Source organism: Meriones unguiculatus, chromosome X (genome assembly GCF_030254825.1).
Source record: "Meriones unguiculatus strain TT.TT164.6M chromosome X, Bangor_MerUng_6.1, whole genome shotgun sequence".
Classification (NCBI taxonomy): Eukaryota; Metazoa; Chordata; class Mammalia; order Rodentia; family Muridae; genus Meriones; species Meriones unguiculatus.
In genome coordinates, this window is record NC_083369.1 from 137,653,955 (window position 1) to 137,672,973 (window position 19,019).

General features: G+C 42.5%; 1 protein-coding gene across 7 annotated transcripts in view; it reads right to left on the reverse strand.

Annotated features, from left to right (window-relative positions):
• Ctps2 (CTP synthase 2) overlaps nucleotides 1-19,019 on the reverse strand; it is a 166,185-nt gene that overhangs the window by 138,953 nt on the left and 8,213 nt on the right. For all 7 annotated transcript variants that reach the window (XR_009588341.1, XM_060374325.1, XM_060374324.1 and 4 more), the window contains exons 3-8: nucleotides 18,371-18,541; nucleotides 14,227-14,327; nucleotides 10,982-11,098; nucleotides 10,762-10,845; nucleotides 9,650-9,730; nucleotides 1,701-1,849 (exon numbers count right to left, since the gene is read on the reverse strand). Coding sequence is in view for 6 of the 7 variants with exons in the window: in XM_060374325.1 (XP_060230308.1) it covers nucleotides 1,701-1,849; nucleotides 9,650-9,730; nucleotides 10,762-10,845; nucleotides 10,982-11,098; nucleotides 14,227-14,327; nucleotides 18,371-18,541 (703 nt within the window). In the remaining variant the exon portion in view is untranslated. The remainder of the gene's footprint in view (nucleotides 1-1,700; nucleotides 1,850-9,649; nucleotides 9,731-10,761; nucleotides 10,846-10,981; nucleotides 11,099-14,226; nucleotides 14,328-18,370; nucleotides 18,542-19,019) is intronic.

The following is a 19,019-nucleotide window of genomic DNA, read 5'->3' on the forward strand; positions in this document are numbered from 1 at the left end:
TGCTAGACTTATGCACAGTCTTCAAGATAGAAAAAAAAGCCTCTTTTCCATAATGTATAATCATACTAAAACTTAAGATCCAGAGAGCTTTTGCCCCTTCTACTTCACGGAAGTCTTCTGCCTTTCCAAAGCTCGCCTTAAAGAATGTCTATGCTGTTAATACAATGTGTGTGTCTACTGCCTTTTTCCATAATGTATATTTCACTACAAATTACAATTTTGATGCTAACACATCTAAAGTTTATCTCCTTTCTAAAACTTAAAAGGAGTTCCTGTAAGCTGCAGGATATCCACCTGAATCCACCTCTCAGATCAAATGAAATCCAAGTAAGTACTGTCAATCAACTTAACTTACTCACCTATTGCCTATCTCAGAGGGTGGGATTCTTACCCCTTTCCCTGGTTTGGGGACTCCTCTTTCCTGGCTACCTGACTGTTACATTCCTACATCCAACACTGGCTGACTGGTGAGTCTTCACTTCTGGTTGGGGCAAACCTTGCCAACCTATATCCAAAGCCTTCATTCTAGGACCTTCTTCTCCATTGGTGAAATTTTTCTCTCTACCAGCATGGTTTCGCTCCCTTCCCTGCTTGCATGAAATCCTAGCTAGGTAAACTGTGTCTGCTACCAGCAACTGACTCTGGCCAACACTGACGAGCTGTTGGAACAGATTCCACCATACTAATCTACTGAGTCAAACTTTCTGCATATATGTTCCAGTATCCTGCTAGACCCAGCTGTTTCTTACATCCACAATAGCACCAAGGCAGCTACCCACAGATGCTCCAGTCTAATCTCACAGACTGCCTCAAGCCAGACCTACACATTCCCTCCCAGCCACAGATGTTCTCAGATCATGGACGCATCAAAACAACCTGTTCTTCCTGGACTTGATCAGCATTTCAGCCTTCTGACCTTCCAACAGCCACTCTAGTGTCAGCAGGAAGTAGTCAGAAGAGAATATTCACCCATTATTCACTTATTCTCAACAAAAGGCTGGAATGCTATGCTTCAGGCCCAAGACAAACAGCTCCAGGTTCTCCCAGCATTCCTCAGTCCCTACCCACTGCCTTGCATGGCTGGCAACTCTACCCTCTACCCTGAACTTTCCAGGGCAGGGGCTTCCTCTCCTCCTCACCTTGTAATCTAGACATTTTCACGCTCTTACTTTTTTTTCCCTCTCTCTCTCTCTCTCTTACCCCTTTGCATGGCCACCAAGAGCTGCTTCCAATGAACCTTCATTTATATACTTTAACTTGCCTTACATAAAAAGCAGTCCAACTTCCTCATTTTTTTTAACTATAGAAAAAGGAAGTAATGTTGGCATTGAGGCAGCCTGCTTCTCAGTTGCTTAGTAAATACGATATCATCATTGGTCACCATCCACAAGGGCCTGGGATAAAAGAACCCCTGCCTCTTAACTCTCTCTCTTGCACTCTTGTTCTCTAGTTCTCTCCTGCTCTCTCTTTCTCTGTCAGGGCAGCCCCTTCCTCCTTTCCCACACCATGTCTCTCTCCCTCTCTCCATCTCCATCCAATAAACTTGCCACAAAAGCATAAGAAACTCAGTTCAAACCCACATAAAACCATAAAATCCTGCAATCTTATTTTCCTATGTATTTATAAAGACTAAGAAAGTCTGGAAAGAATAGGAAAAAAATTTTAGAAAAAATTTTACATAAAGAATTCCTTTCACATACCTGTCAGCCATGGCTTTCCACTTGAAAAGCAAATTGTTTGAATCACTGATGGGCAGGTCCAACCTCTCTTTAAAATATTTAATCATTCCTTGCTCTTCCAAAAGGATAGGCACTTGGTAGATGGAAGAAACATCATGGATACAGATGACCTGATCAATGATAATAAAACATCTTTCTTAGTACAATACTGGAATAAGACAAAACTCAAGAGACAGTTTATACTGAAATAAGAAAACCAAGAAAAGCTACATGTTGGGGCTCAGGCTTAATTCCAGCTTCCCAGGAAGATGAGGCAAGAGGACCATAATAAATTCAAGGCCAGGCTCAGGTACACAGCAAGATACAATTTCAGAAAAGAAGGAAGGGAAGGAGAGAGGGAACGATGATGTTTAGTTTTAACTGTCAACTTTCTACAACCTAAAATCTACCACCTGGAGAGAGTCTCCAATAGGAATTGTCTAGATCAAATTGGCCTTTGAGCATGTCTATTGGGGATATTTTATTTTTAAAAAACAAGTTCTCACTATGCCAGACTATGGAAATGACTATGTAGACGAGGGCTAACCCCAAATTCACAGAGATCCAGCTGCCTCTACCTACTAAGTGCTGGGTTTAAAGACATGTGTCATCACATCTGCCTTGGAATTTCTTAATTTCATTAAATGACTCCATCTTAAAACTGTGTGACCCTACTCTCTGGGTTTGGGTATTGGACCATATAAAAAAGAAGTGAGCTGAGCTGTAGGCATATATGTATTACTTTACTTCTCTCTGTTCTTGAGTGTAGATGAGATGTGACTAGCTGCTTCAAATTCCTTGTGCTTTAACTTCCCCAAAATGACTGACTGTAATATAACCTGGAACCATAAGTTTAAAAAATCCTTTATCCCAAGCTGTTTTTGACAGGGTTTATCTTTGTTGTGTTGTGTTGTGTTTTTTAGATGCAGGGTTTCTCTGTGTAATAGCTCTGGCCATCCTGGACTCACTTTGTAGACTGGACTGGCCTCGAACTCACAGAGATACACCTGCCTCTGCCACCCAAGTGCTGAGATTAAAAGCATGTGCCACCAAGCCCAGCTTTGGCAGGGTATTTTAATCACAGGAACTGAAAGGAAAGCAGGGCAGCGAAGTATGTTGCACAGTTGGCAGAGTACTTGCATAACATACATGAGGACCTTGGGTTCGACTCCCAGCACCACATAAAATCAAGCATGATGGCACACACCAGTGATTCTAGCACTTAGGAAGTAAGAACAAGAGGATCAGAAGTTTAAGATCGTCCTTAGCTACAAAGCAAATTCAAAGTTAGCCTGAACTACGTGAAAAAAAAAATCAGCCAGGCGGTGATGGAGCACTTCTTTAACCCAGCACTTGGCAGGCAGAGGCAGGGGGATCTCTGTGAGTTTGAGGCCAGCCTGGTTTACAGAGTGAGTTCTAAGACAGCCATGGTTACACAGAGAAACCGTGTCTCAAAATATAAAACAAAGCAAAAGAACAATAAAAAAAAAAAAAAAAAGAAAGAACTAAGAGCTAATGAGCTGGCTCAGCTGGTAAACGCACTTCCCACCAAGCCTAACAACATGAGTTCCATCCCTGGGATTCACATGGTAGAAGGGAGAAGTGGCTCCCCAGGAATGTTTTCTGACTTCCCAACTCAGGAATATACATATACAAACAATAAATAAATGTTACAAGTTTTTTTCTTAAAAAAGAAAGAAAGAATATGGGCTGGAGAGAGGGCTCAGCACTTAAAAGTATTTGTCATTGTTTCAAAGAACCGGGGTTGGTTCTCAGCACCCACAAGGTAGCTCATACCCATCACTGTGATTATTCAAATAAAACAAGCCTTCATAGGCTCATATATTTGAATACTTAGTTACCAGGGAACAGAACTATTTGAAAGGATTAGAAGGATGAGAAGGTTTGGCCTTGGAGTAGGTGTGGCCTTGTTGGAGGAATTGTGTAACTGGAGGCAGGCTTTGAGGTTTCAAAAGCCCCTGACAGGACTAATCAGTCTCTCACCCTGTCTTTGTCTTTCTCTCTTTCTCTTTCTCTCTCTCTCTCTCTCTCTCTCTCTCTCTCTCTCGTTCTCTTTCTGCCTATGGACAGGGTATAGCTCTCAGTTACTGTTCTCGTGCCTGCATGCCACCATGCTCCCAACCATGATGTTAACAGACTAAATCTCTAAAACTGAAAACAAGGCCCCAATTACATGCTTTATCTTATAAGAATTGCCTTGGTCATGGTGTCTCTTCATAGCAATAAAACAGTGAGTAAAAACAATCACTAACTCCAATTCCAAGGGATCCAACAACCTGTTCTGACATCTACAGGCACCAGGCCTGCATGTGGTACACATACATACATCCATGCAAAACATTCACACACATAGAAAGAAAGCAATCAAGCTGAGCAGTGGTGGGATACACCTTTACTACCAACTTAAGAGGCAGAGGCAGGCAGATTTTTTAGTTCGAGGCCAGCCTGATCTACAGAGTGAATTCCAGGACATTCAGGACTACACAGAGAAACCCTGTCTTGAAAGCCCTCCCCCATCCCAAAGAAAACAAAAGCAATGTAAGAAGGCAAAAAGAAAAAGAAAACCCACTAAACTAAACAGGAGTCAGAATTAGCACAAGATTACTTTAATCATAGAGTTCTGGGTTCATTATTATACCCTGAAAGAATGGATATAATGGTATAATAAAATATAGACATAAAATACTATATATGCACATATATATGAGAGACAGAATAATATATCAGATATATTTATCTGCCAGGTTCACATTGGCAGAGTCAACCAAATACGGATCAAAAACATTCAGGGAACAACAAATCTGTACTGAAGATGTCCATACACTTCTCTAGAAAATGCCATTTTGTTTGTATTATTTTGACATTGTACTAGGTGTACATCATCTAAAGACATAGTACCCGTGAGGATGACACAGGCTATTTCCAAGTACTGCACCTGTTTTATTATGTTTCCTTACATTTCTTGAGAGAGAGAGAGAGAGAGAGAGAGAGAGAGAGAGAGAGAGAGAGCAAGAGCATGTAATGTATAGTGCACATGTGTGTGGAGGTCAGAGGACAACTTGCGGAGCTGGTTCTCTCCTTCCACCATTACCGTTCATGAAAACTAGAACTCAGGTTGTGAAGCTTGGCAGCAAGCACTCAGACCTGCGTCATTTTCTTTTCTGGACTTGAGCACTGGAGAAATACGATATTCCTGTGGAGCTCGAGAATCACCAATCCCTTTCAAATCATGAGACAGGACTATACCCGGTCTTAGTCCCCAGTTCCTGACACAAAGCTTCAAAAAACCCTCAAATTCCCTGATTGATACAAGAGTCTTTGTTATGCAACTGATATGTTTCCTAGTGGTCCTGGGAAAACTTTCTGTGGATCTCCCAACAACTGGAGCAGGAGCTCTCTCTGCCTCTGATGCCTACCTTGGGATCCCATTCCCCTAACTGGGTTGCCTCATCTGGCCTCAGTGGGAGAGGATGCACCTAGTTCTGCAGCAACTGAATGTGCCAAGGCAGGTTGGTACCCATGGGGGATCTCCTGTTTTCTGAGGGGAAGTAGACAGGAGAATGGAGAGGAAGAGTGTGTGAGTAGGGACTGAGGAGAGAGGGGGTCTGCAATCAGGATGTAAAGTGAATAAATAAACAACAGAGAACCCAAGCAAGTGATTAGAGGGCCACCAACTGACATCTGGGGAGGGGAAGGAGGCTGAGGACTAAGATCAAACACAGAGCCGAATAGTCCACCATGTCTCCATGCAAATAAAAAATAAAAAAAATAAAAAAAAAACTCTGAAGAAGGGAGCTAGTTTCAGTGACACACACCTGTAATCTCAGCACTCTGAGAAGTAGAGGCAGGTGAATCTCTGTGAGTTCAACGCCAGCCTGGTCTACAAAGTGAGTCCAGGACAACCAACGCTACAGAGAAGGGGCTGGAGAAATAGCTACTCTTCCAGAGGACCTGGGTTTAATTCCCAGTATCCACATGGCAGCTCAGAACCATCATGTAACTCTAGCCTCAGGGTCTCTAAGGGATCAAGCACACACATGGTGCACTGGTATACATGCAAACAAAACAATCTAACACAGAAAATAACTAAACACCTCTGGAGAAGCCGGGTGTGGTAAGCCACACCTTTAGTTCCAGCACGCAGGAGGCAGAAATAGGTCTAAACTAGTTCAAGGCCAGCCAGGACTAATGAGCCCCTGCTTAGTTTATTTGGGGTTTGCCTTTTGTTTTTTAAATATCTCTGGAGAGCAGGCTAGCACAACCCTCTAATCCCAGCATTTGGGAGGCAGAAGCAAGAGGCTAAAGGCCAGCATCCATTATGTAGCTCATTCTAAGCTACTCAGACCCTGTTTAGAAACAGCAGGAAGAAGTGGGCCATGGGGTATCTCAGCAGGTAAAGGTATTTGCTGCCAAGCCTGATAATCTGAGCTCAATCCCTGAAATCCACATGGTGGAAGGAGAGGTCCTCTGAACTCACACATGCTACGGCATACTATATAAACACACACATGAAAAAAACACACATATACACATAAATAAATATATTATGAGAACAAACTGGAGACCAATGCTCAGGGGAACTTGCCACTTGCTGAATATAGTGAGCTATGAGGAGGGAGACACCCTGATCCAACAAGAACAAAAGCTTCCTGGCTTGGAACCCTCTCAGACCATTTGCACCCTTTATAATAAAGCAGGACTTGCAAACAGAACACTTTGCTGAGTCCTCTGGGTCACTTAACAACTATCAAATTTGAGAAGTCTGTGCAAGTTCCAAAACTGTAGTCAGCTGGCTGTAACAGTGGTCGTACCTCAAGGCCCCTGGAAACTTATGGTAGTTATCTAAAGTGGAGGGCAATCTTGTAAGGGATTGGGCCCTTAACTCCTTAAGTTGGAGACCTTTACTCCTTAAGTGGAGTTAGATATTCTGGGTGGTCAGTGCCAGAACTCAGTATGTAGCTAGGTGTGGTGACACAAGCATGTAATCCACACACTTCGAAGGCAGAGGCAAGACAATCAAGAGGATCAAGGAGTTCAAGGTTAGCCTTGGCTACATGAGACCCTGTATATGTATATATTAAAAAACAGTGCGTGTGTGTGCACGTGTGTGTGTATACTTGATAAAGGAGCTTAGCACCATGCCTTGTCACCTGAGTTGGATCCTCCACATGGGCACCATGGCACAAGTACAACCAATACACACTCTCACACACAAACACAATTTTTAAAAAAATTTAAAACTGGGTATAGTCATGCATGCCTGAAATCCCAGCATTTGTGGGAGCTTAAGGCAGAAAGATCAGAAACTCAAGGTCACCCTCCTCTATGTAACAAGGTAAAGATCAGTGTAGGCTACAGAAAATCCTGTCTCAAAAAAAAATGTTTTTAAAGGTAGTGAACTGACACAGCTTATGTGTACTGCCCAGTGTGGCCTCAGAAAAAACATTCTTAGATGGACCTTGTCTTGTACAGGTTTGTGTGACAGATTGTTGTCCCTGCTGCTGTAGTTGCTTTCACCTGATATCGACCACCTTGTTCCCTGTTCCCTTCTCTTGGGTAAATTTACAAGGCATATTGACCAGAGGAAAATTAATCACATCTGTTAAAGACTACCTTTAAGCCATGGGTTTTTTTTTTTCACTTAACCTAATGGCTTTAACATAACTCTCAAAAACATGAGAGAGGTTATTTGTAGACATTTAAGGATCTGCCAAATCCTAAATAAACGCCAAAAACATTCTGCCAACTCTGGGTTCGCTTTTCCCAAACCCACAGCTATAAAATCAAGAGAGTTCTTTGTTGGTTTAAATATTGTCAACTTGCTATTTAGACTATACTGCATCACTGTGCACATACCAGGGCAATTACAAGACCCAAGATGTACAATATGTGGCTCTATCCCAATTACTAATCAAAGCTAAATCTTGGAAGAGGGGGGAGTTCAATGTGGAAGGACTTGTCTAGCAGGCAGGGAGGTGGATTTCGATCAGCATTTGTAAGTCCAGCCTAGGAGACATGACACTCCTTCTCAAAAGCAAACAAACAAAAAACAACAACAACAACAACAAAAAAAAACCCGACTACTTAATCTCAGGTCAAGCATGTTGTCACTCATCTGTTATCTATGCACTCTAGAGGCTGAGGCAGCAGGATCACAAGACTGAGGCCAGTCTGGCCTAGATTACAATGACCTTGTCTCAAAAATATGGGCTCAAAAGCTATTGTTCTTCCAAAGGACACAATTTTGGTTCCCTGGACCTGAATGAGAGCTCACAACTGTCTGTAACTCCAGTCTCAGGAGATTTTTACAACCATCTTCTTGGTCTTCCTGGGCACTAGGCATGCACATGGTGTACATATGTTCGTGCAAACATGCATTGCTACACATTTTAAAAAATCACTTAATCTATCAACAACAGAAACTTCCACAAGTAGAAAGCATGGAGTTATTTACTCATCCATCATCATAAGGCTGTGACATACACCATGGGAGGTAGGAGGAGGATCGGGAGTTCAAAGTCACCCTCAGTTACCTAGAGAGTTTGAGGCCAGCCTGAGCTACAGGAAACTTTGTCTCAAAGAAAAGAAAGAACAGAACAAGAGTGGATCACTGGGGCTGAAGAGATATCTCATCAGTTAAGAGCACATATAGCTCTTGCAGAGGACCCGAGTTCAATTTCCAGCACCTATATCAGATGGCTCACCTGTAACTCAGTTCCAGGTGATCTGACACCCACAACCTCTTTGGGCATCCATACTCACTTGAACAAAGCCACACACATACATATAACAAAATAAAGATAAATTTAAAAATAAAAGAAGCTTTGATCACTGCTTACAGGCCTTAGGCTCCACAATGGCCACAGCTGGAACTCTACCTTCCTTATCTGAGCTCTCAGCACTCCAATGTAAAACACTTCATTTGCCTTCTTCTACTCTGGAAATAAGGCTGTATTTGCTTAACCCACATGCCAAGCACTGTCTATCGAGCCAAAACGAAGTGCCTGAGACATTAAGTGAACACACACAGAGAAAGACAAGTCCCTTCTTTTCAAAGCAGATCAGGCTTGGAAACCTCAAGCAGGGGGCGCTCTATCAGCCCACTCCCCAAGCACTGATTCCCCATTAAGCAGCCAAGAGACTTCAGAGAATCCAGAGCTCCCATAAAGGGTGTCTAGCAAGCCTCACTCTGTTCCTGAGCTCCAGTCATACCAGTCTTTATAAACTATAGCCAACTGCAACCCCTCATTACCCCCAAGCTTATTGGGAACAAGAGCTAGGAAGAAAAAGGAAATCTAAATATCGGAATACCCAGGTTGGAAGTCCTGCAGAGCAGAGGGCCACAGCCCAAATCATGGTAATTTCTGCATCAATGAGACAAGCCGGGCCACTTACATGATGAGAGAATATAGCTTGAGATGTCAGCATGCTTGTGTGGTGTAACATGTGTTAAGTTGTAACAGGTACAAATCCCAGCAAAACACAGGATGAGAAAAATGCTAGAGGTGGCACAGAGTTCTCTCACTAGAAGTTTCACTGAGCTAAAAAGCCCGCCCCCGGGCTTCAGGCAGTGGCCCATGATTGTGTTCTCAGCATATGGGATGTAAGAGAATGGGGAATTCAAGGTCAGCCTGGGCTGACCCTGTACCTCAGTGAGTAAAGGCACTTGCCACATATCCTTATAACCTGATTTGATCGCTGGAACCAATGTAAAGGTAAGAGAGAATGGATTTCATCCACAAAGTTGTCCTCTGATCTCCACACATGGGTTATGACAAAAGCTCTCTCTCTCTCTCACACACACACACACAGAGAGAGAGAGAGAGAGACAGACAGACAGACAGACAGACAGATGAGTGAATGGATGAGTAAACAAATAAATTTTAATCTAAAGAGCACCAAGCACCAACCTGTTCAGGATCCACGTGACAAAACATAGAAATCTTCTCTTTCACAGCCATCTCAATGGGTTTTGAACTACGGCAGACAATCTGTGAAAGCAGTTATCAGCGGTCAGCAAATGGGAACAGGCCTGATGAAGATGCCCAATTCATTGTCAGAAAGACATTATATTCCTGTTTTTTATACAGGAGACTAAATAAAGGATGCACATGTCCACTCTGGGCATTCCTCTGTACCATAAGAAATTGGTCTGATCACTAGCAAAAACATCAAAATGTCTCTGGTGGACTGTTAACAGGCTGTTTCACTAAATAGAAGAAGAGGTGGATCAGGAGTTGACAAGCTTTCACTAAAGGGCCACATAGGAAATATTTTAGCTTTCCAGGTATGGCACTCAGGGTCCTGTGCCAAAACAGCTACAGCTACAGTAAATAAATGAGTAAAAGTGTGTTCATAAATTCTTTTTTTTTTTTTCAAGACAACGTTCTTTGTGTAGCCCTGGCTGTCCTGGAACTAGCTCTGTCAACCAGGCTGTCCTCACACACACAGAGATTCACCTGCCTCTGCTTCCCATATACCAGGTTTAAAAGCATGAGGCAACACCCTCTGGCTATAAATTCTTACTTATAAAAATAGGCAGTTGCTTTTCGAACCCCTATTCACCTCCCCATGACAAGCTGATGGCTATACCTGGATTACCTGTTATAAGAACACATCACTGCTTCTCAGACTAAAACTCACAGCAAAGAAAGCCAGTCCTTGAAGGGTCACAGGAAAATCCCCAGGAGTCACATTCACTCTGAAGGAGGCAGGGACCTTATAAGTGACAGGGCATTATATTTGGCCTTCTATCAATGGAGCCAGTTTGAGGATAAAGAAATAATCTTTTCATGGCTACCAAACAGAAAAAGTTTATTGTCATAGGAACCATTTGAGAGGGACAAATGACTCAGTTGTGTGATTAAAGGTTAAGGTCCTAGGAATATAGTTCAAAGGCAAAACACATGCTTAGTATGTGTGAGGCCCTCGGTTCCATCCCCAGAACCAAACCCAAAAATGTAAACAAGCTATTGTTTCCAAAAGAACTTAGAGACAAACTCACCCACAGTGCTTAACTCACCAGATCCGGAGACAAGCCCAACCCCCTCAGGGCGCGGACACTGTTCTGTGTGGGTTTGGATTTTTGTTCTCCAGTAGCACTGGGCTAAAAAGAAATGAGTTCCCATCAGTATCACTGGCTATCTAATTTAAGGGTCTTGAATCTCAAATGTATGTCACATAAAATATCAGTGAAAAGCTGAACAAAGTTACTATCCACACACTTATCTGAAAAAACTCACCTGTGGTACAAGGCTGACATGAATATTATAGAAATTCTCTTTTTTTGCTTTAAACTGAAATTGACGAAATGCTTCGACAAATGCCATTCCTTCAATGTCTCCAATGGTGCCTCCCAGCTAAGGGTAGAGAACAAAAATAAGACACAAAGGACCAAACTTCTCCCATAGTACATAAATCAATGAAATTTTCTTGTTTCTTAAGTTATTTTTTTTCTAGTAACATAGTCACTACAGTTACAGTGTGATGTAGTCCTGGCTGACCTGAAACTCCCTGTATAAACCAGGATGGTTCTGAAGTCACAGACATCTGCCTACCTCTGTCTCCCAAGTGCTGGAATTAAAGGTGTGTACCACAACAATCAACTAAATTAAGTAATTAATTACTTTTGAGAGTTTCACACTGTAGCTTAGGGTGATCTGGATTTCTACATAATGCAGACTGGCCTTGAACATCTCACATCAGCCACCACACATGGATTAGAAATAATTTTGTTTTGATTTTTGACACACAGTTTCTTTGTGTAGACTTGGCTGTCCTGGAACTCCTTGCTTTGTAGACCAGGCTAACCTTGAACTCAGAGATCTACCACCTTTGCCTCCTCAGTGCTGAGATTTAAAGGTATGTACCACCATCTCCAGCTTTAGAAAGAATTTTAATAAAATGAGGATAAGAACTGAAATTGAATACTTTCACAAAAAAACGGAAGTATATAAATGCTTAAAATCATTAAATTACACACTTTTAAGGCGAATGAAATTTCATGATATTTAATTAAACAATAAAACTATTAATAAAAAAAAGCATAGTCTGGTAAGACATATCTCTAATCCTAGCACTGGGGAGACAAAGACAGGAGGATCACAAATTAAAGACTAACCTGGAATACATTTATCATATGTCAAAAACAATTCAGGTATGGTGAGAAAAAGAAGATAGGGCAGAAGGATTGTCTTGAGTTTAAGGCCTACCTGGGCTAAATTGTGAGTTCCAGGCCAGCATTGGTTACAGTGATATTCAGTCTCAAAACGAGAAGGTAGGGGGGAAAGGGGGAAGGGGTGAGAAAGGAGAGAGGAGAGAGATTGACTCTGAGACTGGAGAATCGGCTTAGTGATTAAAAGCATTGGCTGCTCTTCATGCGGACCCAGTTTCAATTCCAAGCACATATATAAAGCTGTACACAGCAGTGTGTGCCTGTAACCCCAGCATTCAGATTGAAAGGTGGAAGGTAGAGACAGACAGATCCCTGGAGCTTGCTGGCCAGCCAAATCAATGAGCTACAGGTTCTGTGAGACCTTGTCCCTAACAGTAAGGTGGTGGACAACTAGGGAGGATAATCAGTGTAGACTCCTGGCTTCCACAGATTCTCAAATACATGTGCACACACATGTACGTGCATGCACACTCACCTACACCACAAATGAACACAGAAATGTAAAAAGCAGACCAGGAATGGTGGCTGTCACCTTTAATCTCAGCGCTCAGGATAGAAGCTGGTGAGGCAGGTGGAGCTTCCTAAATTCAATGAGTTCAAGGTCAGCCTGCCAGTTCCAGGCCAACCAAGGCTACATAGCATGTCCCAGTCTGAAAAACAGCAAAGTCTGCTCTTAAACAAAACCATGTGGCAACAACTTAGAGGAATTTGTCCTTTGTGTTTTTGTGGTACTGGAACCAAAATCCAGGGTCTCACATATACTAAGCAAATGCTCTACTCCTGAGCATATACCCCTAGCCCTCCCCTGTTTGTTTGTTGTTTCTCCTCTCTTCTTAGTGTGTTTTCTTTGGGGGGAGGGAGAGCTTGTGACAGGGTCTGACTCTGTAGCTCAGACTGGACTGAAGCTCAATATGTAGTCCTAGCTAGCTTCAATCTTCTTCCCCAGCCTCTGGAGCACTGGATCATAGCACTCCAGCTTCCTCTTCTCCTTGATAATCCTGTAGCTGTCATTGGAGAGTGAAGGAAGACTAAGACTTTAAATCTTATCTATTACTGCCCTCATGTGGTCAACTATGGTATAACATCCTCTCGGGAAGTTTCCTTTACTCTGCCTCTAGGTCACCCTTAGCACTATATTCAGAACCCTTGAGTTAGTCTCTTCTTACCATAAGTTGGTGTTTATTAAATAATGTACTTATAATTGTTCCATTTTGTTGCATTCCCAACCTTTTATTATCTACCAACTTATAAGTTAAACTACTATACAATCTGAAATGGTGACATGCTACTATAATTCGGGAAGCTGGTGCACAAAGACTACTGTGGGTTATAGGCAAGCCTAAGCTACATAATGAATCCCAGGCTAACCTGGACCATAGTGTGAAAACCGTATCTCAAAATTAAACCCAAACCAAAAAAAAACCTGATCATATATGTTTAAGAAGCATACATTAGTGTTTGTTGGTACTACATGGTTTTGGACCAAAAAAAAAAAAAAAAGAGAGAGAGAGAGAGAGAGAGAGAGAAGTGGAAAGTTAACTACAAGAAGACTCCATGATACAGCTTTCATGAAGTCATCTTCCATGAATAGGTGAAAACTGTGAAAAATAGGAAGAAAAATGTCTCTTTGATGTAATCCAGTTTTTGTTTGTTGGAATATTTTTGTTTTTTGAGACAGAGTTTCTCTGTGTAGCCTTGGCTGTCCTGGATTTGCTTTGTAGAACAGGCTGGCCTAGAACTCAGAGATCTACCTTCCTCTGCCTCCCAGACTGCTGGGATTATAGATGTGTGCCACCATGCCCAGCTCTAGCTCTTTGTTTTGTTTGGTTTTGTTTTGTTGAAACGGGGTTTCTCTGTGTAGTGTTGGCTGTACTGGACTCAGGTTGTAGACCAGGCTGGCCTTGAACTCAGAGGTCTGCCTGCCTCTGCCTCCCAGAGTACTGGGATTGCAGGCATGTGCCACCATGCCCAGCTCTCCAACTATTTTTTTTAATTTATTTATTTTATGTATATGAGTGGTCTATCTGCACATTTTTTTTTAAAAGGAAGCACTTTCTTGGTATAAACTAGGGACAGAAACTGCCCATTCCGTACTCCAAACCCAACACTGACTTCTTTATTCATCTGTCTGCATACAGATCACTGCATACTTACCTCAGGAGAACATGTGATCATGTGACTACCTCTCTTGTTAGCTGCTGGAACCCCACCTCCAAGCCTAGTTTACAGCACCCAGGAGGGGAGAGTGAATGATGACTGGATACCTCAAGACCCAGCGTGACAGTAGCTTATGAAGAAAAGGTCCATACTTGCCTCAATAACACATATCTGGGGAGCTTTCTCATTCCCGTCCACGGGCACCTTGGCTTGCTTCATAACCCACTCCTGGATAGCATCAGTAATATGAGGAACAACTGCAGAAAGAAGGAACAAACAACACAGCACGTTACTTCATGTTCATTTGGACCTCCCAAATAATGTGAAAGCCACCAGGCAAATTAGACCAGCTTTGGTTCTTATGCCATTGTCTCCATCACTGGAACCAGGCTGGACTGAGTAATTTAAGGCTAGTCGTTCCCATGATAGGCCTTTGTTCTTGAAGCAGACTAGATGCAGAGAACAAGAAACAGAAAGCAGTAATGCTAACTTTGATGAGCAGTAAAAAACCTCGTGCAGGAGCAAATTGATACCCTATGGCAAATCGCTCAACTTGGCTGTCAATGGAAGTATGCTGGACTTTGTGTCACTAGCATACAACATGAGAATTTTTCCTGTGCTGCAAATCTGTCTAAACAATTGTCGAGCTATATTTTAGGTAATTGGACTGGAGAATTCGATACTACGATGGAGCAGCTGAGAGTGGCCATTGTCACAGTAAATTCTACCGGAGTGGACACAAGACTAGCCACAGGATTATCAACATGGATTGCTGCAGCCATGAATCATCTGAAGGAATGGGCGGGCATGGGAGTGTTAGCAGGCCTTCTGGTGTTGGTCTCCTTGGTTTGCCTGTGGTATATATGCAAGATTAGAGTCTCACAACAGTGTGATGCAGCCATGATCATTCAGGCCTTTACAGCCATTGAAGCAGGACATTCTCCCCAAGCATGGTTGGATACCATAAAAAGCTAAAATGATACGCTCAGAATGCGAGGCTAAGCACTGCACTCAGGGTCAGCCACTTTCGACCCAGAGAAGAGCATGTCTGATTGCATGTGGGTTGATGCCCCAGGTCCCGCCTCTGAGAAAAAGGTATCGGACGGGTCTGATGCTCTTTGGGTGGATGACACCTAAATGAACATCTGTACAAAGTCCCAATTTATTTCTAATATCAGAGATCAGACCTCTACTCTTGCCTGATGCGTCTAAAACAAAAAGGGGGAACTGTAGAGAGCTGCGGAATGCTATGCCTTAAAGATGGAGCTGGTTTCCGCCTTCCACCTTCCCGATGGTGAGTGCTCTCTGTCATGAACAATTCCACATTTGGCTAAGGCTGAGGATCTGGCTTGCTTCCATGTACGTGGACCTATCTGCATTGCCCCCGTGGCACGCCTGGGTTGGCTACCCAGAGGCTATTTAAGCTGTGGGCTGGCTTTCCCCGGGGTCCGAGGATTGTTCAATGTTCCTGAATAAACTGCATTGAAAAAAAAAACAAAAAAAAAAAAAAACATCTGACTGGAGAGATGGCTCAGCAGTTACTTCCTGCTTCCCCAGAGACCCTGAGTTCAGTTCCGAGCACCCACATCTGGAAGCTCCTAACTGCCTATAACTCTAGCTCCACGGACTCCAATACTCTCTTCTGGCTTCCAAGGGCACTCACACACATATGGCATACATATTGTACATACACACACATTAATGAAAATAATTCTTAAAAAAAAACTAAGTCAGGCATGATGGTGCATGCCTCTAATCTCAACATTCAGGGAGGCAGAGACAGGAAGATCTCTGTGAATTTGAAGCCAAGGCTACACAGAGAAACCCTGTCCCGAAGGGGGGGGGGGCAAAAAAACTAGTAACTACCTATCATGCCATCTGAGAACTGGGCTAGGGGGGCTTCTGGGTAAACCAGATACTAGAATCCATGGTGGAGGATACACAGCAGCTGTACAGGGGTAGGTGCTAAGGACTCTGGTGTAACAGCAGCCAGTGGAGAGGTCCACTCCAAGGGCATAAGTGAAGCCCACCCACTCACCAGGGATCCAGCATGGAGAATTCAAAATCCAGCTGGATATTGTTTTAGCTTTCTATGGTTTCTGTAATAAATTACCGCAAAATATTTGTGGGTTTTTTTTTTTTTTTTGAAACAGGATCTCCCTATGTAGTCATGAGTGGCCTGAAACATGCTATGTAGATCAGGATGTACTTGAACTTGTAGCAACGACTCTGCATCATTCTCTACTACTATGCCCAGCCCAAAATATCATAAATTTATCTGTTCTCATTCTTTTTTAAATTTATTTCATGTGTATGGTTGTTTTGCCTACATGTATGTATGTGCATCAAGTGCTTGTGTGGTACCCTCAGAAGATAGAAGAAGACATTGGATCCCCTGGAACTGGAGATATACACAGTTGTTAGCCACCATATGGGTGCTGAGAACCAAACTATGGTACTCTGCAACAGCAAATGCTCTTAACACCTGAGCAATCTCTCCAGTCCCTAATGGTTTTCTTTTTGAAGGACTCATATAGCTCAGGCCGGCCTAAAACCTACTCTGGAGCTAAAGATGACTTTGAAAACTGACCCTTCCTGTCTCCACCTCTCAAATGCTAGGATTACAACTGTGTCTTAATAGTTTGAAACAATAATAATTATGGTGAGGTGGTTCAGTGGATAAGGGTGATTGCCAACAAGCCTGAAGACCAGAGTTCAATTCCCGGACCCCATGTGATGGAAGAAGAGAACCAACTCCTGAAGTTGTCCTCTGACTTCCATATGTGCACTATGGGCATACAAGCATCCAAAATAATGCACATACATATACATGCAAAATAAAATAAAAATAAATGTAATAAAATAATAGCAACAAGGCCGGGTATAGGCCAGCACCCACGAGACTGACATAAAATGACTGCCATGAGTTTAAGGCCAGTGTGGGCTCCAAAGTAAATTTCAGGCCAGTCCAGACCACTGTATGAGACATTGTCTTATTTAAAGAAAAAAATAAAAAAACAAAAAACAAAAAACGGGTGGTGGTAGTGGTGGCTGCCGTGATGTCATCACAGCACATCTTTAATCCCAGAGCTCAAAGGCAGAGGCAGTCAGATCTCTGAGCTCAAGGATAGCCTGGTCTACAGAGTGAGTTCCAAGACTGTCAGGGCTACACAGAGAAAGAAACCTTGTCTCAAAAAAGCAAGAAACAAAGCTGGGTGTGGTGGCACATGCCTGTAATCCCAGCGTTTACAGAGGCAAAGGCAGGAGGACCTTTGTGAGTTCAAGGCCAGCCTGGTCTACAAAGTGAGTCTAGGACAGCCAAGGATACACAGAGAAACCCTTTCTGGGGCGGGGGGGAGATGAAACAATAAGTAAATAAAGACCAGGCATGGTGGCCCACTCCTTTATTCCTAGCACTCAAGAAAACAGACTGTACTGATTTAAAGTAAATGCTCCTTATAGTCTAGGCATTTGAATACGTGGTCCCTAGCTGATGGCATCTAAGAAGTAGGGCCTTTAGAGGAAGCATGTCACTAGAAGTTGGCTTTGAGGGTTTAAAAGCCTCACACCATGCTTCTTGCTTGTTGTTCAAGATGTGAGCTCTCAGCTTGCTACTCAAGCTACCATGCCTATCTGCTGCTGTGTTACCTCACCCCATGAAATGGTATTGTACACTGGAACTGTAAGAACAAATAAACCCTTCTGTGCAGTGCCTTGATCAGTGTTTTATCACAGCAATAGAAAAAGGGCAGGTGGATCTCTGTAGATTCAAAGACAGCCTGGTCTACATAGCAAGTTCCAGACAAGCCAGAGCCACACACTGAAACTGTCTCAAAACCAACAAAAAATAAATAAAAGCAGGACCTGGGGATATAGCTCAGCTAATAGAGTCCTTGCCTAGCCTGCATAAAGCACTTGGTTTGATCCATAACACTGCATAAACTGGTGTGGTAGTACATGCCTATAATCCCAGCACTTAAGCGATGAAGGCTAGAGGATCATTACATGCAAGGTCATCCCTGGCTAGATAGTAAGTTAGACACTTTCCTGGGCTACATAAGACCATTTCAAAAAACAAAAAAAAAAAAAAAAAGAAAATTACAATTAGAAGCTATTATCTAATAACAAAAACTGATGAAAATATATTCAGGAATGTTGGAGGGAAGGCAATCTTTACATTTCTGAGTGAAAAAGAAAAGTAAAGATTTCAGGGCCCACAACCTTCCCATTTCTGTTAAATACAGTTTCTCCTGAGTTATGCTTAGTACCCAGGGTCCACAATGTTGTATAGTAAAAATACCTTGAACAGTTTTCCCCAGGTAATCACCACGCCTCTCCTTATTGATCACATGCTGATATATCTTCCCAGTGGTGATGTTGTTGTCTTTATAAAGATTAATGTCCAAGAATCTTTCATAGTTTCCAAGGTCCAAATCAACTTCTCCACCATCATTTAAAACAAATACTTCACCTACAATCAAAAGGCAGTGTAGAAATTAAAACTTATTCCCAACAGATTATTTTCCAGCCAGGCAAAGTAACACACACCTGTAATCCTAGCACTTGTGAAGCTGAAGCAGAAAGACTCTTAAGGTCAAGACCTGCCTGAGCAACAGAGAGTTCAAGGCCAGCATGGGCAATTTTGAGAGACCATATCTTAAAATAAAAGGAGAAAAACAAGGTTTGGGATGTAGCTCAGTAGTAAAATGCTTCCCTGGTTTTCATGAGATCCTAGGTACAAGCCCTAGTACTATAAAAGAAATTAAAAAAAAAACAACAAAATAAACAAACAACAACAACAAAAAAAAAAGAAAGTTCTGAACAAAGCAGGACTAGTCAAAGTGACCAAAGTCCAAAGTCAAGAGGCATGGAAACCACCCTGGAGAGATGGCTCAGTGTTTTTTGTGGTTTTTTTTTTAAGAGCTCAATTCCTGCAACCACATGGAGGC